The sequence below is a fragment of the Scyliorhinus torazame genome, chromosome 24, assembly GCF_047496885.1.
Source record: "Scyliorhinus torazame isolate Kashiwa2021f chromosome 24, sScyTor2.1, whole genome shotgun sequence".
Lineage (NCBI taxonomy): Eukaryota > Metazoa > Chordata > Chondrichthyes > Carcharhiniformes > Scyliorhinidae > Scyliorhinus > Scyliorhinus torazame.
The window spans coordinates 13,401,570-13,422,309 of NC_092730.1; the positions used below are offsets into that span (position 1 = coordinate 13,401,570).

The following is a 20,740-nucleotide window of genomic DNA, read 5'->3' on the forward strand; positions in this document are numbered from 1 at the left end:
GTACAGAGGTACGGTGACTGGGTATACATCAGTACAGAGGTACGGTGACTGGGTATACAGGCTGTAGAGAGGTATGGTGACTGGGTATGCAGGGTGTACAACGGTACGGTGACTGGGTATCCAGGCTGTACAGAGGTACGGTGACTGGGTATACAGGCTGCACAGAGGTACACTTACTGGGTATACAGGCTGCACAGAGGTATGGAGACTGGGTATACAAGCTGTACAGAGGTACGGTGACTGGTTATAGAGGCTGCACAGTGGTACGGTGACTGGATATACAGGCTGTACAGAGGTACGGTGACTGGGTATAGAGGCTGCACAGTGGTACGGTGACTGGGTATACAGGCTGTGCAGAGGTACGGTGACTGGGTATACAGGCAGCATAGAGACTGGGTATACAGGCTGTATAGAGGTACGGTGACTGGGTATACAGGCTGTACAGAGGTACGGTGACTGGGTATACAGGCTGTACAGAGGTACGGTGACTGGGTATACAGGCTGTACAGAGGTACGGTGACTGGGTATACAGGCTGTACAGAGGTACGGTGACTGGGTATACAGGCTGTATAGAGGTATGGTGACTGGGTATACAGTCTGTACAGATGTACGGTGACTGGGTATACAAGCTGTACAGAGGTACGGTGACTGGGTATACAGGCTGTATGGCGGTGCGGTGACTGGGTACACAGGCTGTATAGAGGTACGGTGACTGGGTATACAGGCAGTATAGAGGTACAGTGACTCAGTATACAGGCTGTACAGAGGTACGGTGACTGGGTAGACAGGCTGTACAGAGGTACGGTGACTGGGTAAACAGGCTGTACAGAGGTACGGTGACTGGTTATACAGGCTGTACAGAGGTACGGTGACTGGGTATACAGGCTGTACAGAGGTACGGTGACTGGGTATACGGGCTTTATAGAGGTGCGGTGACTGGGTATACAGGCTGTCTGGAGGTGCGGTGACTGGGTATACAGGCTGTGCAGTGGTACGATGACTGGGTATACAGACTGTACAGTGGTACGGTGACTGGGTATACAGGCTGTACAGAGGTACAGTGACTGGGTATACAGGCTGTCTGGAGGTATGGTGACTGGGTATACAGGCTGTATAGAGGTATGGTGACTGGGTATACAGGCTGTACAGAGGTGCGGTGACTGGGTATACAGGCTGTACAGAGGTACGGTGACTGGGTATACAGGCTGTACAGTGGTACGGTGACTGGGTATACAGGCTGGATAGAGGTGCGGTGACTCGGTATACAGGCTGTATGGAGGTGCGGTGACTGGGTATACAGGCTGTACAGAAGTACGGTGACTGGGTATACAGGCTGTACAGAGGTACGGTGACTGGGTATGCAGGCAGTACAGAGGTACGGTGACTGGGTATACAGGCTGTTTAGAGGTACAGTGACTCAATATACAAGCTGTATAGAGGTACGGTGACTGGGTGTACAGGCTGTACAGAGGTACGGTGACTGGGTATACAGGCTGTATAGAGGTACGGTGACTGGGTATACAGGCTGTACAGAGGTACGGTGACTGGGTATACATGCTGTACAGCGGTACGGTGACTGGGTATACAGGCTGTACAGAGGTACGGTGACTGGGTATACATGCTGTATAGAGGTATGGTGACTGGGTATACAGGCTGTACAGAGGTACGGTGACTGGGTATACAGGCTGTACAGAGGTACAGTGACTGGGTATACAGGCTGTGCAGAGGTACGGTGACTGGGTATACAGGCTGTACAGAGATACGGTGACTGGGTATACAGGCTGTACAGAGGTACGGTGACTCAGTATACAGGCTGTACAGAGATACGGTGACTGGGTATACAGGCTGTATAGCGGTACGGTGACTCAGTATACAGGCTGTACAGCGGTCCGGTGACTGGGTACACAGGCTGTACAGAGGTACGGTGACTGGGTATAGAGGCTGTATAGAGGTGCGGTGACTGGGTATACAGGCTGTGTAGAGGTACGGTGACTGGGTATACAGGCTGTATAGAGGTACGGTGACTGGGTATACAGGCTGTACAGAGGTACGGTGACTGGGTATACAGGCTGTAAAGAGGTACGGTGACTGGGTATACAGGCTGTACAGCAGTACGGTGACTGGGTATACATCAGTACAGAGGTACGGTGACTGGGTATACAGGCTGTACAGAGGTACGGTGATTGGGTATACAGGCTGCACAGAGGTACGGTGACTGGGTATACAGGCTGTACAGAGGTACGGCGACTGGATATACAGGCTGCACCGAGGTACGGTGACTGGGTATACAGGCTGTGTTGCGGTACGGTGACTGGGTATACTTGCTGCACCGAGGTACGGTGACTGGGTATACAGGCTGTCTCGAGGTACGGTGACTCAGTATACAGGCTTTGCAGAAGTACGGTGACTGGGTATACAGGCTGTATAGAGGTACGGTACTGGGTATACTTGCTGTATAGCGGTACGGTGACTGGGTATACAGGCTGTATAGAGGTACGGTGACTGGGTATACAGGCTGCACCGAGGTACGGTGACTGGGTATACAGGCTGTATAGAGGTACGGTGACTGGGTATACAGGCTGTACAGAGGTACGGTGACTGGGTATACAGGCTGTATAGAGGTAAGGTGACTGGGTATACAGGCTGTATAGAGGTACGGTGACTGGGTATACAGGCTGTATAGAGGTACGGTGACTGGGTATACAGCCTGTATAGAGGTACAGTGACTGGGTATACACGCTGTACAGAGATACGGTGACTGGGTATACAGTAGGTACAGAGGTATGGTGACTGGGTATACGGACTGTATAGAGGTACGGTGACTGGGTATACAGGCTGTATAGAGGTACAGTGACTCAGTATACAGGCTGTAAGGAGGTACGGTGACTGGGTATACAGGCTGTACAGAGGTACGGTGACTGGGTATACAGGCTGTATAGAGGTACAGTGACTGGGTATACAGGCTGTACAGAGGTACGGTGACTGGGTATACAGGCTGTGTAGAGGTGCGCTGACTGGGTATACAGGCTGCACAGAGGTACGGTGACTGGGTATACAGGCTGTACAGTGGTACGGTGACTGGGTATACAGGCTGTAAAGAGGTACGGTGAATGGGTATACAGGCAGCATAGAGGTACGGTGACTGGGTATACAGGCTGTACAGAGGTACGGTAACTGGGTATACAGGCTGTACAGAGGTACGGTGACTGGGTATACAGTCTGTACAGAGGTACGGTGACTGGGTATACATCAGTACAGAGGTACGGTGACTGGGTATACAGGCTGTAGAGAGGTATGGTGACTGGGTATACAGGCTGTACAACGGTACAGTGACTGGGTATCCAGGCTGTACAGAGGTACGGTGACTGGGTATACAGGCTGCACAGAGGTACACTTACTGGGTATACAGGCTGCACAGAGGTATGGAGACTGGGTATACAAGCTGTACAGAGGTACGGTGACTGGGTATAGAGGCTGCACAGTGGTACGGTGACTGGGTATACAGGCTGTACAGAGGTACGGTGACTGGGTATACAGGCAGCATAGAGACTGGGTATACAGGCTGTATAGAGGTACGGTGACTGGGTATACAGGCTGTACAGAGGTACGGTGACTGGGTATACAGGCTGTACAGAGGTACGGTGACTGGGTATACAGGCTGTACAGAGGTACGGTGACTGGGTATACAAGGTGTATAGAGGTACGGTGACTGGGTATACAGGCTGTACAGCGGTACGGTGACTGGGTACACAGGCTGTACAGAGGTACGGTGACTGGGTATAGAGTCTGTTTGGGGTGCGGTGACTGGGTATACAGGCTGTGTAGAGGTACGGTGACTGGGTATACAGGCTGCATAGAGGTACAGTGACTGGGTATACATGCTGTATAGAGGTACAGTGACTGGGTATACAGGCTGTACAGAGGTACGGTGACTGGGTATACAGGTTGTACAGAGGTACGGTGACTGGGTATACAGGTTGTACAGAGGTACGGTGACTGGGTATACAGGCTTTGTAGAGGTACGGTGACTGGGTATACTGGCTGTACAGAGGTACGGTGACTGGGCATACAGGCTGTACAGAGGTACGGTGACTGGGTATACAGGCTGTATAGAGGTATGGTGACTGGGTATAGAGGCTGTATAGAGGTACGGTGACTGGGTATACAGGCTGTACAGAGGTACGGTGACTCAGTATACAGGCTGTACAGAGGTGCGGTGACTGGGTATACAGGCTGTATAGAGGTACGTTGACTGGGTATACAGGCTGTACAGAGGTACGTTGACTGGGTATACAGGCTGTACAGAGGTACAGTGACTGGGTATACAGGCTGTATAGAGGTACGGTGACTCAGTATACAGGCTGTACAGAGGTGCGGTGACTGGGTATACAGACTGTATAGAGGTACGGTGACAGGGTATACAGGCTGTACAGAGGTACGGTGACTGGGTATACAGGCTGTACAGAGGTACAGTGACTGGGTATACAGGCTGTATAGAGGTACGGTGACTGGGTATACAGGTTGTACAGAGGTACAGTGACTGGGTATACAGGCTGTACAGAGGATCGGTGACTAAGTCTACGGACTGTATAGAGGTCCGGTGACTGGGTATACAGGCTGCACAGAGGTACGGTGACTGGGTATACAGGCTGTACAGAGGTACGGTGACTGGGTATACAGGCTGTACAGATGTACGATGACTGGGTATACAGGCTGTACAGATGTACGGTGACTGGGTATACAGGCTGTACAGATGTACGATGACTGGGTATACAGGCTGTACAGAGGTACAGTGACTGAGTATACAGGCAGTATAGAGATACGGTGACTGGGTATACAGGCTGTACAGAGGTACGGTGACTGGGTATACAGGCTGTACAGAGGTACGGTGACTGTGTATACAGGCTGTACAGAGGTACGGTGACTGGGTATACAGGCTGTACAGCGGTACGGTGACTGGGTATAGAGGCTGTACAGAGGTACGGTGACTGGGTATACAGGCTGTACAGATGTACGGTGACTGGGTATACAGGCTGTACAGATGTACGATGACTGGGTATACAGGCTGTATAGAGGTACGGTGACTGGGTATACAGGCTGTACAGATGTACGGTGACTGGGTATACAGGCTGTACAGATGTACGATGACTGGGTATACAGGCTGTACAGATGTACGATGACTGGGTATACAGGCTGTACAGATGTACGGTGACTGGGTATACAGGCTGTACAGATGTACGATGACTGGGTATACAGGCTGTACAGATGTACGGTGACTGGGTATACAGGCTGTACAGATGTACGGTGACTGGGTATACAGGCTGTACAGAGGTACAGTGACTGAGTATACAGGCAGTATAGAGATACGGTGACTGGGTATACAGGCTGTACAGAGGTACGGTGACTGGGTATACAGGCTGTACAGAGGTACGGTGACTGTGTATACAGGCTGTACAGAGGTACGGTGACTGGGTATACAGGCTGTACAGCGGTACGGTGACTGGGTATAGAGGCTGTACAGAGGTACGGTGACTGGGTATACAGGCTGTACAGATGTACGGTGACTGGGTATACAGGCTGTACAGATGTACGATGACTGGGTATACAGGCTGTATAGAGGTACGGTGACTGGGTATACAGGCTGTACAGATGTACGGTGACTGGGTATACAGGCTGTACAGATGTACGATGACTGGGTATACAGGCTGTACAGATGTACGATGACTGGGTATACAGGCTGTACAGATGTACGGTGACTGGGTATACAGGCTGTACAGATGTACGGTGACTGGGTATACAGGCTGTACAGAGGTACGGTGACTGGGTATACAGGCTGTACAGAGGTACGGTGACTGGGTATACAGGCTGTACAGAGGTACGGTGACTGGGTATACAGCTGTCTGGAGGTGCCGTGACTCTCTGGGTCACTCAATCCCTTCTGCTTTACCCCCCAGGTGCTGGTTCTGAAGCAGCCCATGGTAAGAAGGCAAAAGCCTCGTCCCAAGTGTTGAACGATACAGGTGAGTAGAAAATATTGTCCAACCTCCACCTCGTTCTTGCTTACTGCTTCTCATTTCTTGTGCTCACTGTTCCTGCTCTTCAGCCTCCCTCTTTCCTCTTGTCCTGCACCATTTTTCCCACAGTCCCATATTCCTATGTAAGGAACATTCCATCATGTCCGCAACTTCCAAATGGACCAACCCTGCATCACCTGCTTTCTCATTGTGTGCCTCACCTTGCCACAACCCCTTTTCTCTGTGCATGAACCCACTCACACTGTCTACTTCACTGTGCTTGTGTCCTCCCCAGGAATCATATTCCACATCTCCTTTCCCCCTTTCATTGACAGCAGCAGCCAATGTGAAACTTCACCGGCCCCCTCTGACATGATATCCTTTCCACGTCAGCCACCTCTCAAAGATTGGCAATGTCACATTGAATTAATGGCAGATCACCTTCCTAATTGGCTAGCCTGCCAAACCTGCCCTGCGCCCCCCTGCCCCGCTAATGTGCCTGCCCCTCTCAGCGCCTCCCACCTGCCCTGCCCTGCTGCCTCCACAGTAGCCATCCTCCAAAGCAATAGGAAATAGTCTGCAGACGGGATCAGAGCTGAGGGTGAGCCACTCCTCTCTCCCTCTCACCTCTCTCTGTCAACATTACCAGTTGTATTCAGCGCAGAGCTTTCGGGAATCTTTGTTGTATTACTTCAAATTATAAGGAAGGTGTCCATCACATTTTTAAAAAAAATCATCCCAAAGATTTCCACATCCGGGCAGCACGGTGGCGCAGTGGTCGGCATTGCTGCCTCGCGGCGCCGAGGACCCGGGTTCGACCCCGGGTCACTGTCCGCCTGGAGTTTGCACGTTCTCCCCGTGTCTGCGTGGGTCTCACTCCCACAACCCAAAGATGTGCAGGGTTAGGTGGATTGGCCGCGCTAAATTGCTCCTTAATTGGAAACATTTAAAAAATATATATTTCACATCCAATTATGAAATGTTGAACTATAAGCAAATGTGCAGCCATTTTCCACACAGCAAGAGCCCAGGAATATGAACAATCAGTTACTCATGTTTCCCCAGTGTTGTTGGTTCAGAGGATTATTGGCCCTGGCCGAAGTCCCCTCCTCTTTCCGTGGTGTTGTGGGATGTTTTTAATAATCTGCAGGATGGTATCTTTCCACAAGATGTCACCCCCAAGTCCCACAGTGGGACTTGCACCCACAGCCCCCTGACTCTGAGGGCTGTCCGCTGAGCCAGACTGGTTGTAATGTTTGCAAACGCATTGATGTTGACTCTCTTGGCTGGCAGCCAAAGTCGGCTTTAGCAAGAATGAAAGACTTGGAGAAAAGAGAGGTTTAATGGGTCTGTTCCCCTCCGCAGCTTTGCCGAAACCTGAGAAACATTTGTACACAGCCAAGTGTGAGGAAGGAAGACTCTTCTACGAGGGAGACTGGTACAGCAAGGGGCAGAGCATCGTACTGGAGATAAAGGATGAAGCGCCCTCACAGTAAGCAGTCTGGCACTCTATACATCTGTTTGTGAATTTCTCACACCAATTGGATTGGGCGCTCCTCAAATTCTTTCTGTGCAGAGTTGCACTGTGTCCGCAAACCCGGGAAGAGCGGGAACAGAGAGTGTGATCTCGTCTTTACCCCTGGCTGATTACACCCTCTCGTTAACCACGGGCCCACTCACAGAGGCTGTCACCAAGAGGAGATCAGCTAACCCGACACAAGCCTCTCTCCACATCGGGCACTGCAGCCCCAGTGGGAGCCCCCACTCTCAACGATCTAACATAAGGTTTTTTTAACAATGACTTTTGTTGATGCGCAGCTCATGTGGAGGCCGGGGGTAGTCACTGATCTGTGCCTATCCTCACACTGCCTCATAGCTAACTCTCCCCTACGGTATTCCTGTACTTAATACCACTCACTTGGTACATCATCTCTCATTTAAGGTGAGATGGCATTGACAATCACTGTCTTCCTCTGTATGATTCGGTCTGGTGTTCCATTGCTCTATTTTTAATATGTTTCCCTGCTGCTGCTCTCCCTTAACTTGCTGCAGCCACTCATAGACGCATAGTGCATTAGAGGTTCCAAATGACTGCTCCTTATTCTGTGGAACCTGCTCCTAAACACCAGCTCGTTTCAGTCTTTTCTTCAGTTGCCCTCGCAGGCACTCTGCGTTCTCTTTTCCCTCTTCTCTGTGAAATGTGTTTTTGACACCAGCGTCAAGCCACAGGTTTCTGTCCCTGATTACTGTCCAGTCTTGGGAAAAGTGTGCACATGCGTAGATATTGGATGAGGACGGGCTGACAGGGGGGACGGAGGGGGGGGGGGGGGGGGGGTGGGGGGGAGAGAGAGAGTTGATGCTCTCCACGGTCACCTATCCTGCTAGCAGCTCCTTGTGGTCCTGGAGGATTGCCGGCGTTCAAAGAGCTGCAACCCATCACGGTGTTGGCACTTTGAACCAGAGGCCTTTCTGATTAGTCTGGACCGAATCCCGATTGAATTTGTCAAAAGATCCTTGCGTCCCACTGAGATTGGGGCAGCGCGGCCACTTAGTGGCTGCCCACGTGCTGAATCTATCGTCCTCGAAGGAGCGACGGAGTAAACTCTGGTAAACTGATCTGCTGGCCTTGTTTGGTTCCCTGTTGATGAATGCGATTCTCTTTGTTTACCCACTAGTGCCACGATCACGGCTGTCAGCACAGGAGAGGTCTGGCTCCGGCGGTTAGATGGAAGCAAAACCAAATTGTACGTCAGCCAGCTCCAAAAAGGGAAATACTCCATTCACAAGGCATGACCTTTTGACACTAAACCTCCACCAACCCTGCCGCTGAGGAAAAGCTTCTCATTGCAAAAAAAAAAAAAAAATTGATTCTAGAAAAGGAAAAAGCACATGTTGACGATCAGCTTGCCACCCGGGGTTTACATGGAAGATCAGCACCGAGGAACCCGGTGTGACTTCACTATGGAACTTACCACGGTTAGACGACCATGAGCGAATCAAATTCTCACTCGGGCTTCTAGGGGAAAAAAACAAACTTCTGACAGAAACAGCCGGCTTTGGGGAGGCCGGCTAAACAGAATCTCTCCCCCACCCCCCTCCAGTGCCTCCTCCTCCAGCTTGCTCGCAAAATTCACTAGTGGTGGAGCCGAGAGAATCTTCTAGCACTTTTCTTCTCCCGTTATCTTTTCTTTTGGTGACCTACTTACTCTGCACTAAGACTCTGATCTGCGCCAGGCAGCCAACCGCAGGATAATTACACAGAGAAAAAATGAAATGCCCATGCGGAGCCTGCATCCAACTTGCTTCACGGTTTGGAGTTAGACGGCACAGTTCAACTGTAGATACAACTTTCCATTGTACAGCACTTTTTAAAAACTGGACCGACGCTAGTCCTGAGCACTAAACCATGGAGATCGTGTGAAAAAGAAAGTTTATTTCAAATCTATTGAAGCCTTAAAAAAAAAGACATCTATTAAAATAAATATTTGACATTTAGGCTGCTCGCGATTCTTATTTTGATTGAAGCCGCCACTCCTGAGGGTCGCAATCTCTTCTGTTTATGTATACCCTGGCGCAGTCTCTGCATTGATCCAATCCCCTCTTTTTTTCCCCCTCCCCCTACACACACACACTTCCCAGGGGCTTTTCACAGTAACTTCATTTGAAGCCTACTTGTGACAATAAGAGATTTCCATTTCGTTTTCATTTTGCTCAAGGAGGGGAGAATCGCCACAAATCCCTGTTCCTGATCTCTGTCCCACGACGTACGTGTAGCTTTCAGGACAGGAGTAGACGTGGCTGCGCTGCCCTCAAAGAACAAGAACAAAGAAAAGTACAGCACAGGAACAGGTCCTTCGGCCCTCCAAGCCCGTGCCGACCATGCTGCCCGACTAAACTACAATCTTCTACACTTTCTGGGACCGTATCCCTCTATTCCCATCCTATTCATGTATTTGTCAAGATGCCCCTTAAATGTCACTATCGTCCCTGCTTCCACCACCTCCTCCGGTAGCGAGTTCCAGGCACCTACTACCCTTTGTGTAAAAAAAACTTGCCTAGTACATCTACTCTAAACCTTGCCCCTCGCACCTTAAACCTATGCCCCCAAGTAATTGACCCCTCTACACTGGGGAAAAGCCTCTGACTATCCACTCTGTCTATGCCCCTCATAATTTTGTAGACCTCTATCAGGTCGCCCCCCAAAATCCGTCGTTCCAGTGAGAACAAACCGAGTTTATTCAACCGCTCCTCATAGCTAATGCCCTCCATACCAGGCAACATTCTGGTAAATCTCTTATGCACCCTCTCTAAAGCCTCCACATCCTTCTGGTAGTGTGGTGACCAGAATTGAACACTATACTCCAAGTGTGGCCTAACTAAGGTTCTATACAGCTGCAACATGACTTGCCAATTCAGTGCCCCGGCCAATGAAGGCAAGAATGCCGTATGCCTTCTTGACTACCTTCTCCACCTGTGTTGCCCCTTTCAGTGACCTGTGGACCTGTACACCTAGATCTCTCTGACTTTTAATACTTTTGAGGGTTCTACCATTCACTGTATATTCCCTACCTGCATTAGACCTTCCAAAATGCATTACCTCACATTTGTCTGGATTAAACTCCATCTGCCATCTCTCCGCCCAAGTCTCCAAACAATCTAAATCCTGCTTTATCCTCTGACAGTCCTCATCGCTATCCGCAATTCCACCAACCTTTGTGTCGTCTGCAAACTTACTAATCAGACCAGTTACATTTTCCTCCAAATCATTTATATATACTACAAACCGCAACGGTCCCAGCACTGATCCCTGCGGAACACCACTAGTCACAGCCCTCCAATTAGAAAAGCATCCTTCCATTGCTACTCTCTGCCTTCTATGACCTAGCCAGTTCAGTATCCACCTTGCCAGCTCACCCATGATCCCATGTGACTTCACCTTTTGTACTAGTCTACCATGAGGGACCTTGTCAAAGGCCTTCCTGAAGTCCATATTGACAACATCCACTGCCCTACCTGCATCAATCATCTCTGTGACCTCTTCAAAAAACTATCAAGTTAGTGAGACACGACCTCCCCTTCACAAAACCATGCTGCCTCTCACTAATACCAAATGGGAGTAGATCCTGTCTCGAAGAATTCTCTCCAGTAATTTCCCTACCACTGACGTAAGGCTCACCGGCCTGTAGTTCCCTGGATTGTCCTTGCTACCCTTCTTAAACAGAGGAACAACATTGGCTATTCTCCAGTCCTCTGGGACATCACCTGAAGACAGTGAGGATCCAAAGATTTGTCAAGGCCTCAGCAATTTCCTCTCTATCTTCCTTCAGTATTCTGGGGTAGCTCCCATCAGGCCCTGGGGACTTATCTACCATAATATTTTTCAAGACGCCCAACATCTCGTCTTTTTGGATCTCAATGTGACCCAGGCTATTTACACACCCTTCTCCAGACTCCACATCCACCAATTCCTTCTCTTTGGTGAATACTGATGCAAAGTATTCATTTAGTACCTCGCCCATTTCCTTTGGATCCACACATAGATTCCCTTGCCTATCCTTCAGTGGGCCAACCCTTTCCCTGGCTACCCTCTTGCTTTTTATGTACGTGTAAAAAGCCTCGCTGTTGAATAACTTGCAGAGGCGCACGGCAGGTCACTTTCGGTACTCCAGTAGCCTTCGGCACCTTCTGCGATAGGGCAGAGAAAGGAAATGGCAGCCTCTTTATTGCAGCGGCGTTCAGCACCTTGAAGTGGGCACCCCCCCCCCCCCTCCTCTCCTCTCCCCCCCCCCCCCCCCCCCCACTGAAGCCTCCTTGGGCAGGATGAGGCCAGGCAGAGACAGTAGTGGTTCACAGTAGGTGGGGAAGGAAAGTTCAGCTGGGGTCACTCGCTGCCTTGCCAGAATCGTGGGGTCATCAGCTATAAATAATAATAATCTTTAGTGTCACAAGTGGACTTACATTAACACTGCAATGAAGTTACTGCGAAAAGCCCCTCGTCGCCACATTCCGGTGCCTGTTCGGGTACACGGAGGGAGAATCCAGAATGTCAAAATTGCCTAACAGCACGTCTTTTGAGACTTGTGGGAGGAAACCCACGCAGACACGGGGAGAACGTGCAGACTCCGCACAGACAGTGACCCAAGCCGGGAATCGAACCCGGGACCCTGGCGCTGTGAAGCAACAGTGCTAACCACCGTGCTGCAGCCGTGAAGCATGAGACTGTGAACAGACTCTCCCTGCATTCTTAATTTAAAATAAGTTCCAAACCATCGCCTAAAATGGAAGCTGATTGATCCATGGGAGTGACTGGGAAAAGATTGGGTCCATTTGGATTCTTTATCGGGTGGGGGGGGGGGGGGGGGGGGGGGGGAGGGATTGAATCAACAATCACTGGATTTTTTTGCAGCGAATTATTTGCTTGAGTGTCATGCAATGGTCTAATGTCTACTGATGGTAATTATCTTTCTCGATTGCTTCCCACCTTTCCCTGCAAACACTAGGGATAATAGATGAAGGGCGAGGTTTTATTGTTGTCAAAACTAAAAACCGGTCTACAAGGTTGTTCGGAAATTTCGAACCCGTCCTCTCCAATGCTGTGTAGAAGTATCTCAAAATTAACTTTAGTGAAGAAACACAGTGAGAGCCTTCCTGACACCTCTTTCGGCCAGGGTATTACAGGAGATGGATGAACTCCCTTCTCTCTTCCCTCTCCGTCCTTTGCCTGGGTTCCAATGGCCACCTTGATCGCCGGGTCCTCTCTTAGCTGATATGAGATCCTCGGTTATTTTCCTGCTCAATCGCCCCTATCCCTGTCTGCGATGGAATACCTGAAACTGTGCACAGCACCGAGGGCCTTTCACTGATGCATGCATGCGCGCACATGGCTTCCCTTCTGTGCCATTCCGGTTCTATGTTCTCCCCAAGCTTTAACTACGCTCAAAATGAAGCACAAGCACTGCTTAGGGCCATGTTCAATCCCAGATTGCACAAACGAAGCAGACTAGGTTGGGGCTATGTTTTGAGTGCAAATTCCAACAGTCCCCCAGCCAGGCTGACTGCCAACTGAAGAAAGATTATGGCTTTGAATATGGTTTGAAGTGACTTTTGCCCGCGCTCTCCCCAACTGCACACTCCCAGAGAATGACAGAATAGTCACAGGGGGTAAGGCTATTATCCAGCCCCTTATTTCTACCCTGGCTCTCCAAAGGGGAAATTCACCTAGTGCCCCCCGATCCGGCACACTCTGCCATTGCCACATAATAATCCACTTCCCACTTGAAAACTTCGATCGAACTTGCCTGCCTCCACCGCACTCTCGGACAGTGCATGAACATGGTCCGCGCCCTGTTGGCCCAGTCATCTCAAATCCGTGCCCTCCGGTTCCTGGCGGCAACAGTTTCTCCCCGTCCAGACCCCCCCCCCCTCGCGATTTCGAATACCTCTTTATCAAACCTAAAAATTAATTCGCGAGCCCAAATTTGCTCGGGGCGCGCAGTGCCTCCGAGCCTCACATCAACTGGTCGGCCGGTAAGTTCATTTCTTTTATTAATTATCTACATCACAGTCCCAGCCTGAAGTGGTGGCCTCCGGGCAGTTCCCACTCCACAGCTACCATGCCAGCCGCTGTCTGTACACTCAATATTGTAGCTGACAGCCCACTGCGGTTGCCCGCCTGTAATCCTCCTAGTTCGCATCTCCCGGAGTGATAGGGCGTTGCCATATTGAGTGAGCGTCTGGCAGTTCTTTGGTCAATCCTTCTGCACGGCGGCGCTCGTGTTTTCAGCAAAGCCCCCCCGTATGGAGTGCGCCAAATCGTCCGCATAAATTCTTTTTCGGAAAAAGAGCAATCGATACAAAAGACAAAATCGGACAATCAAACTCCGCCAACTGAAGGCATGAAATGGGGCGACGGTAAAATTAGGCGTCTTTCCCTCAGAGTATTAAATAGGCGTAAAACAAGTGTTTTTCAATGTTAACATTTGATAACGTGTTTCCCACCCCCCTTCCTTCGAGGATCTGGCTGGCCGGGGGAAAAGAATGGACGACGAGGATGGTCATTTTCTTGTTTGCTGCTGTAGCGTTGCCCGCCCTGCGGCCTAACTCCTCTTGCGGCGTATGCAGATGTTGTGGCGCCGCGTGGGCACAAAGCCCTGGTAGCAGGTACACCGGTATGATCCCACGGTATTTGTGCAGCGCGCGTTCTTACACAGGTACCGCTTACGTTGCAGGTCACGACACTCGTTGATATCTGTGGGGCAAAGGGGGACAAAGTCAGCGGAGAAGGCCACGGGAACGACACAGTGCAAACTGTACTATACAAAACACGGGCTGGAGATGTGCACCTCCCGCCACAATTGTTTTAAAATTGTAGCAGCCAAAGGGTTTCGCAGTTTCCAGATATGTGTGTGACGAGAAACGCAGAGTATTGGCAACATAAGCTACTGGGAAAACTCTTTGTTCTCGGGTCAGAACATCAGTAACCAGGGGACTCGGAGTGACTCGGAACACCACGGTCAAATTTGTCCCAGACGTGGGTCACAGCCGCCTCTGCTGGCTCAAAGTGTGCCACGTGAAATGGGCTCTGTTGACCCAACAGTGCTTTGGAGGCTCTCTTCTAGAACTGGGGATGATGAAAGATTATTGGGACAGTGTTAGATACTCTGTATCTAACCCCGTGCTGTACTTGTCCTGGGAGTGTTTGATGGGGGACAGTGTAGAGGGAGTTTTACTCTGTATCTAACCCCGTGCTGTACCTGTCCCTGGAGTGTTTGATGGGGACAGTGTGGAGGGAGCTTTACTCTGTATCTAACCCCGTGCTGTACCTGTCCCTGGAGTGTTTGATGGGGGGCAGTGTAGAGGGAGCTTTACTCTGTATCTAACCCCGTGCTGTACCTGTCCCTGGAGTGTTTGATGGGGGGCAGTGTAGAGGGAGCTTTACTCTGTATCTAACCCCGTGCTGTACCTGTCCCTGGAGTGTTTGATGGGGGGCAGTGTAGAGGGAGCTTTACTCCGTATCTATCCCCGTGCTGTACCCGTCCTTGTCCTGGGAGTGTTTGATGGGGGGCAGTGTAGAGGGAGCTTTACTCTGTATCTAACCCCGTGCTGCACCTGTCCGGGGAGAGTTTGACGGCGACAGTGTAGAGGAAGCTTTACTCTGTATCTAGCCCCGTGCTGTACCTGTCCTGGGAGTGTTTGATGGGGACAGTGTAGAGGGAACTTTACTCTGTATCTAACCCCGTGCTGTACCTATCCTGGGAGTGTTTGATGGGGAACAGTGTAGAGGGAGCTTTACTCTGTATCTAACCCCGTGCTGTACCTGTGTTTGAAAGGGACTGTGTATTATGTATTTGTGATACATACTGACTAATTAGATATTTAAATCATCTTACTTGATAATAGCTTTATCTGCAAAACACTGACACGATGTGTCCAGTGTAAATCGAGATAAAACCGGGAACCTTCAGTCCATGCAAATGCAGTCTGTCGTCCAGATTTATACATACCTCTGCATTTCCCGCTGCTGTCTAACTGGAAGCCTTTGTAGCATTCGCACCGACTTCTCCCTCGCGCACAGCGCCCGTGCCTACAGGAACACTCCTCGGAGTCATCGTCAGAACTGTTATCTGCGTAGAGGCAAACAAATCATAGCAATCCCACACAACAATGGCCCTGCCCAAACCCTCCTTCGCACCACCGACAATTAGTGAGGGACGAACATTTCAATGCAACATCTCGCTTGTATCAGGCTGGCCCAGGGTGAACCAGGAATGGACCGCTGGTGTTGGGGGGGGGGCCATTATCTCTTGCGCGGTACAGAGACAGGAATGCTGCCATCGTGAGGTGATTCGGAGAGTTTTGTGTTGCAGTGTTAGAACTTATTCTATCTCTCTCTTTCCACCTTCCCTTATTAGTCCTTAGCACCTCTTTTCTACTTTACTTTCACCTCTATTTTTTTCACTCTTCTCCGCCCCCGTCAAGCTGCACCCTTCTATTTTAGCTGGCTTTCCATTCCTCTGTCCTATTGGCTGGGTAATGTGAGGTCAGTGTATTTGAAGCTTGCCTTTCCTCAGATCAGCCCCTTGGTAGCGGAACCATAGAATCCCTACAGTGCAGAAGGAGGGCATTCAGCCCATCGAGCCTGCACCGACCCCTCTGAAAGAGCGCCTCACTTAGGCCCATTCCCCCCTTCCCTATCCACGTAACCCAACCCAACCTGTGCATCTTTGGACGGAGAGGAGAAGCCGGAACGCCCGGAGTATCATTGTGTTCCTTTTTATTTCATAAAGGAATTAGATAGAGCTCTTGGGGCTAAAGGAATCGAGGGATATTGGGTGGGGTGGGATCAGCGTATTGAACTTGACGATCCACCGTGATCATAATGGAGGGCGGCACAGTGGTTAGCACTGCTGCCTCACGGCGCCGAGGTCCCAGGTTCAATCCCGGCCCCCTGTCCGTGTGGAGTTTGCACCTTCTCCCCGTGTCTGTGTGGGTCTCACCCCCCACAACCCAAAAATGTGCAGGCTGGGTGGATTGGCCGCGTTAAATTGCCACATAATTGGGGGGGGGGGGGGGGAGAGAGAATGAATTGGGTACTCTATTGTTTTAATATAAATTTAAAGAATGGTGGAGCAGGCTCGCGGGGCCGAATGGCCTCCTTCCGCTTTCTAAGTACGTTTCTATGCATCTCAACTCCGCATGTTGATAGATTGATCCCTTATCTCTCACTCTCCCTCCCTCCTCTCCGTCTCCAGAGGCCACCAACAACAGCGGGCAGATCGGCTCTCCAGCTTGGGCCCGCCTGGTTTTCACAATCGAATCGCACACACAGAGTCGGAGGCCTGTGACTCGCGGTCAATACTGCAAAACAGCTGCAGGATTCAGTGACGTTTCGGTTGCGCTTCCTTATGGGGTGGAAGGGATTGGATGTGTAGTCAGCCAGATATGTAATAAACTTTGTGTACTTCTGTGACTTCTATTGGCCACACACCGTGCCCCCCAGGAGCTCTGCACTCTTCCAATGCTGGCCTCTTGAGTAACCCCCACCCCGATTCCTCACTAAACCTCTACACCCCTCTCTCTGTCCTCCTTGAAGACGCTCCGTAAATCCAGCTGTTGATTACCAGTCCATAATATCACCTCAATGTGACTCAGAATCAGATTCTGCCCGACAGTCACCCCAGTGAGGCATCGCGGCACGTTGACGGCGCTTTATAAAAGCAATCCGCCGTTTCCGAGATCAGGGAGAAGTTCCCTCGACTCACCGTCGCTACTCTGTGACACGTCCGTCTGTTCGGTCTGCCTCGGATCCGCCCCGCGACCTGGCCGGATGTTCGGCAGCCACCGTGTTACGTTGCACAGGAGGGAGAAACTGGCTGCGTTTATATAAAAAAAAACAAAGACTCGGGTTAGTGAAGCAATAATCGGTGAAACCCCCCCCCCCCCCCCACTGAGCAGAGACTAAGCTAACGTCAGTCAGCAGGACGTTACTGGGTGGGCCAGGGCTAGAGTGGATTGTGTACCGGGTAGTCCCAGAAACCTCATTTTTTTAAATGTTGGTTCACGGGATGTGGGCGTCGCTGGCCGGGGCCCGCGTTCATTGCCCATCCCTAATTGCCCCCATCTTGAAACCGCTGGGCATAAACTATGTTCACACGCTCTCGTTACCCTGTAACAGGTAAGACATCCCTGCTAGCCTGAGTTGTGCGATGGTGGACAGTTAGGAGGAGTTATTGGGTGACGGGGCTAGGGTGGAAGTGAAGGGCTTAAATGGGTCTGTGCAGGCTCAATGGGCCGAATGGCCTCCTTCTGCACTATGACAGGCTTTGGAGAGGCAGGAGGTGAATTACTCACCACGGAATTCCCAGCTGTATGAAAGCGTGGTTTTCATTCCATCCACTATCCCCAGGATGCAGCTGTGTATATTTAGCTAAGTGTGTGGGGTATGGAACGCACAGATCCTGATGTGTCATTGTGTGTGGGGTGGAGGTATATCGCAGACCCCTCCATTGTACCACCATTCCCAAGTCTGACCCTAGGGTGAGGTGTTGTTGGGATCGGAGCCCCCCCAGCCAGGCCGCTGGCGCTCGGGGGCAGCCTCCTCCTCACCTGTCATCCTCATGGGACACATGTGACATCCCATCCCCCAGGCTTGTCCGTGCTGGCAGCAACACTCCGAGAAAGTGGTCCGGTGTCCGTGCAGCGGGAGGCTGCAGATGAAGTCCTTGCCCACGTGCTTCCAGCAAAAGTCACGGTCCGTGTCCGCCCGGTCTGTGTGTGTGTGAGAGAGATAACAAAAAGATACGTCAACACTAGCTCGTTCGCAACTGAGATACGGCGCTAAACCCCACGGGAGGAGAATCTCACCGCTGAAATCTCGTGACGTGATCATCAACGACTCCCTCCCCCGCCAGTGACGTAACCCGATTCAGGCTCAGGAAGGTTGGGAATTTCATTTAAACACATCATGTCATTAGCGGGCTTCCTGTTGTAGCATTACTAATAATAATCTTTATTATCGTAAAGTAGGCTTACATCAACACTGCAATGAAGTTACTGTGAAAAGCCCCTTGTCGCCACATTCGGGCGCCTGTTCGGGTACATGGAGGGAGAATTCAGAATGTCCAATTCACCCAATAAGCACGTCTTTCGGGACTTGTCGGAGGAAACCGGAGCACCCAGAGGAAACCCACGCAGATACGGGGGAACGGGCAGACTCCGCACAGACAGTGACCCAGGCGCTGTGAAGCAACAGTACTAACTGCCACCTGGACCCGGGTGTTAATGGAGAGAGGTCGGTCGGTACCTACCGATGACGACCACTGGCTGCACGCAGCGTCTCTTCACCTTGTCGAAGATCATGGGCAGAGGGCAGATGCAGCTGAAGGACCCCTTGCTGTTGACGCACCTGCCGTTGGGGCAGCTCTGCACATCCTGGCACTCGTCCACGTCTGAGGAGGCACATTCACACAGGTAAGAACAACACCGAGCCCAGGCCAGGCCGACTCACTCAGAGCCATGCCTGGCTCCCCTCAACCAAAAGAACAACTCCGACCCAACAGGCCGGGCCAACTCACTCAGCGCCACGCCTGGCTCCCCTCTACCAAAACTAGGCAAAGGAATTTCCCACTGCCCCATCTGATTGTCCGTTTACTGTTGCTAGGCACCGAGGTGGCCGCGGCGGTTGCCTGCGTATCGAGCCAAACGCGCTCCAAAACCATTCACCACGGGTTTCCCTGTGATGATAAAACCGGCTCCTTAAATTCATTACGGCAAACGCCCTGGACTCCTGGTCCAAACGTGGAGCCAGTGTCACTCTGAGGAGATGGGTCGATAGGAGGGCCCTCACCCAACCCAGACGTTTATTTAGGAACACTCCCTGAGCTACACCACCCGGGACCTTTGCTGCCCCTCCCGCCTGTCCTATACCGTGTTTAACAGAGACCAGAAAAGCCTGCCACAGCAGTGTGACAAAGTCTGCTCGGGGGGGGGGGGGGGGGGGTGTTGACGCCTTTCCTCACCCAGACACTGAAACAAGGCCCCATCGTAGTAGAAGCCTTGCTTGCAGTAGCACTCGAAGCCAGGCTGGGTGTTCATGCAGAATCCTTCCCTGCAGATCTCCTGGCCGAACAGCGTACACTCGTCGATATCTGGAGATGGAAAGAAAAGCACAAGAGTTTGTTTTGTTGAACCCGAACAATTCCCCCCCCCCGGCCACTGAGGAACAGTCCCCGATGGCAAAGACCCATCAAGGGCGGTAGGCCAAATGGATCGGGACTTGTGGGCCTCCTGTTTCAGGCATTCCCCCTTGACCTCCAACCTCCCAAGTTAATTGAACCAACGAGGTTAGATTAACGTGACTGGGTCGAGGGGATGGAAGGCCCCGTCTCCAGGTTTACCAGCAACACTAAGCTCGGAGACACGGAGGACGGGGCAGTAAAGTTGCAACGGGATATTCATCCGTCGAATAAGTCACCCAATCCATGGCAGAGGTGGCTGAACGTGGAAAAGGCGGGAGGTTGTCCACTCTCAGCTGGAAAAAGACCAAATCCACGTATCTTCGAAGAGGTGAGAAGCTGTGGGAAGTGGAGGAACAGAAAGATGGAGGGCCCCAACTATAGAGCAACAGAAACAACTTGCGTTTAAATAGTCATCTGGTAGCACAGAATGCGAGTATTGCTGAACAAAAGGGGCTGTCGAAGTTTTTCATCCCGTACTCATCAGAACAGATCCGCAAGGACGCCAAATCTCAAGGGAACAACAATTCATACCGCATGAGAAGAGAGTGCTGATCGGTTGGCAAGCAGACTCCCGATTGGTAGAGGCACTGCCATGGGGAATGATGGCCTGGCAATTAATTGTTCCCTAGTGCATTCTCCTTGGCAACACCTCAACCAATCGGCACTTTGTACTCAAGCAGTATTCAGTTATTGTTTCCTTTGCTATTGGTATTCTTGAGATCCGCTCGATGGGGGGGGGGGGGGAGGAGGTTACGAAGATCAGGATATGGGGGGAGGTGGGGGTGAAACCATAGAGGTATTTGAAAACAGAAATGAGAAATTAAAACTTTGACGATTTCCTGGACTGGGAACCAACGCGGGTCATCGAACACAGGGGTGAATGGGACTTGCTGTGAGTTAGGTCACCGGGGGGGGGGGGGGTGACGTCAGAGTTTGGGCTAGAATTACATTCCTGCAGTGCAGAAGGAGGCCATTTGGCCCATCGAGGCT

General features: G+C 51.2%; 2 protein-coding genes across 2 annotated transcripts in view; one reads left to right on the forward strand and one right to left on the reverse strand.

The window, feature by feature from the left end:
• Positions 1–9,510, forward strand: part of LOC140399899 (breast cancer metastasis-suppressor 1 homolog) — a 126,777-nt gene extending 117,267 nt beyond the window's left edge. Inside the window, exons 10-12 of the mRNA XM_072489381.1 lie at positions 5,955–6,020; positions 7,380–7,506; positions 8,690–9,510. Of these exons, the coding sequence (XP_072345482.1) occupies positions 5,955–6,020; positions 7,380–7,506; positions 8,690–8,807 (311 nt within the window). The 3' untranslated portion in view covers positions 8,808–9,510. The remainder of the gene's footprint in view (positions 1–5,954; positions 6,021–7,379; positions 7,507–8,689) is intronic.
• Positions 9,511–13,542: 4,032 nt separating this feature from the next.
• Positions 13,543–20,740, reverse strand: part of ltbp3 (latent transforming growth factor beta binding protein 3) — a 167,474-nt gene continuing 160,276 nt past the window's right edge. Inside the window, 6 exon segments of the mRNA XM_072489380.1 lie at positions 13,543–14,262; positions 15,518–15,637; positions 17,276–17,386; positions 18,120–18,281; positions 18,821–18,961; positions 19,532–19,660. Of these exon segments, the coding sequence (XP_072345481.1) occupies positions 14,111–14,262; positions 15,518–15,637; positions 17,276–17,386; positions 18,120–18,281; positions 18,821–18,961; positions 19,532–19,660 (815 nt within the window). The 3' untranslated portion in view covers positions 13,543–14,110.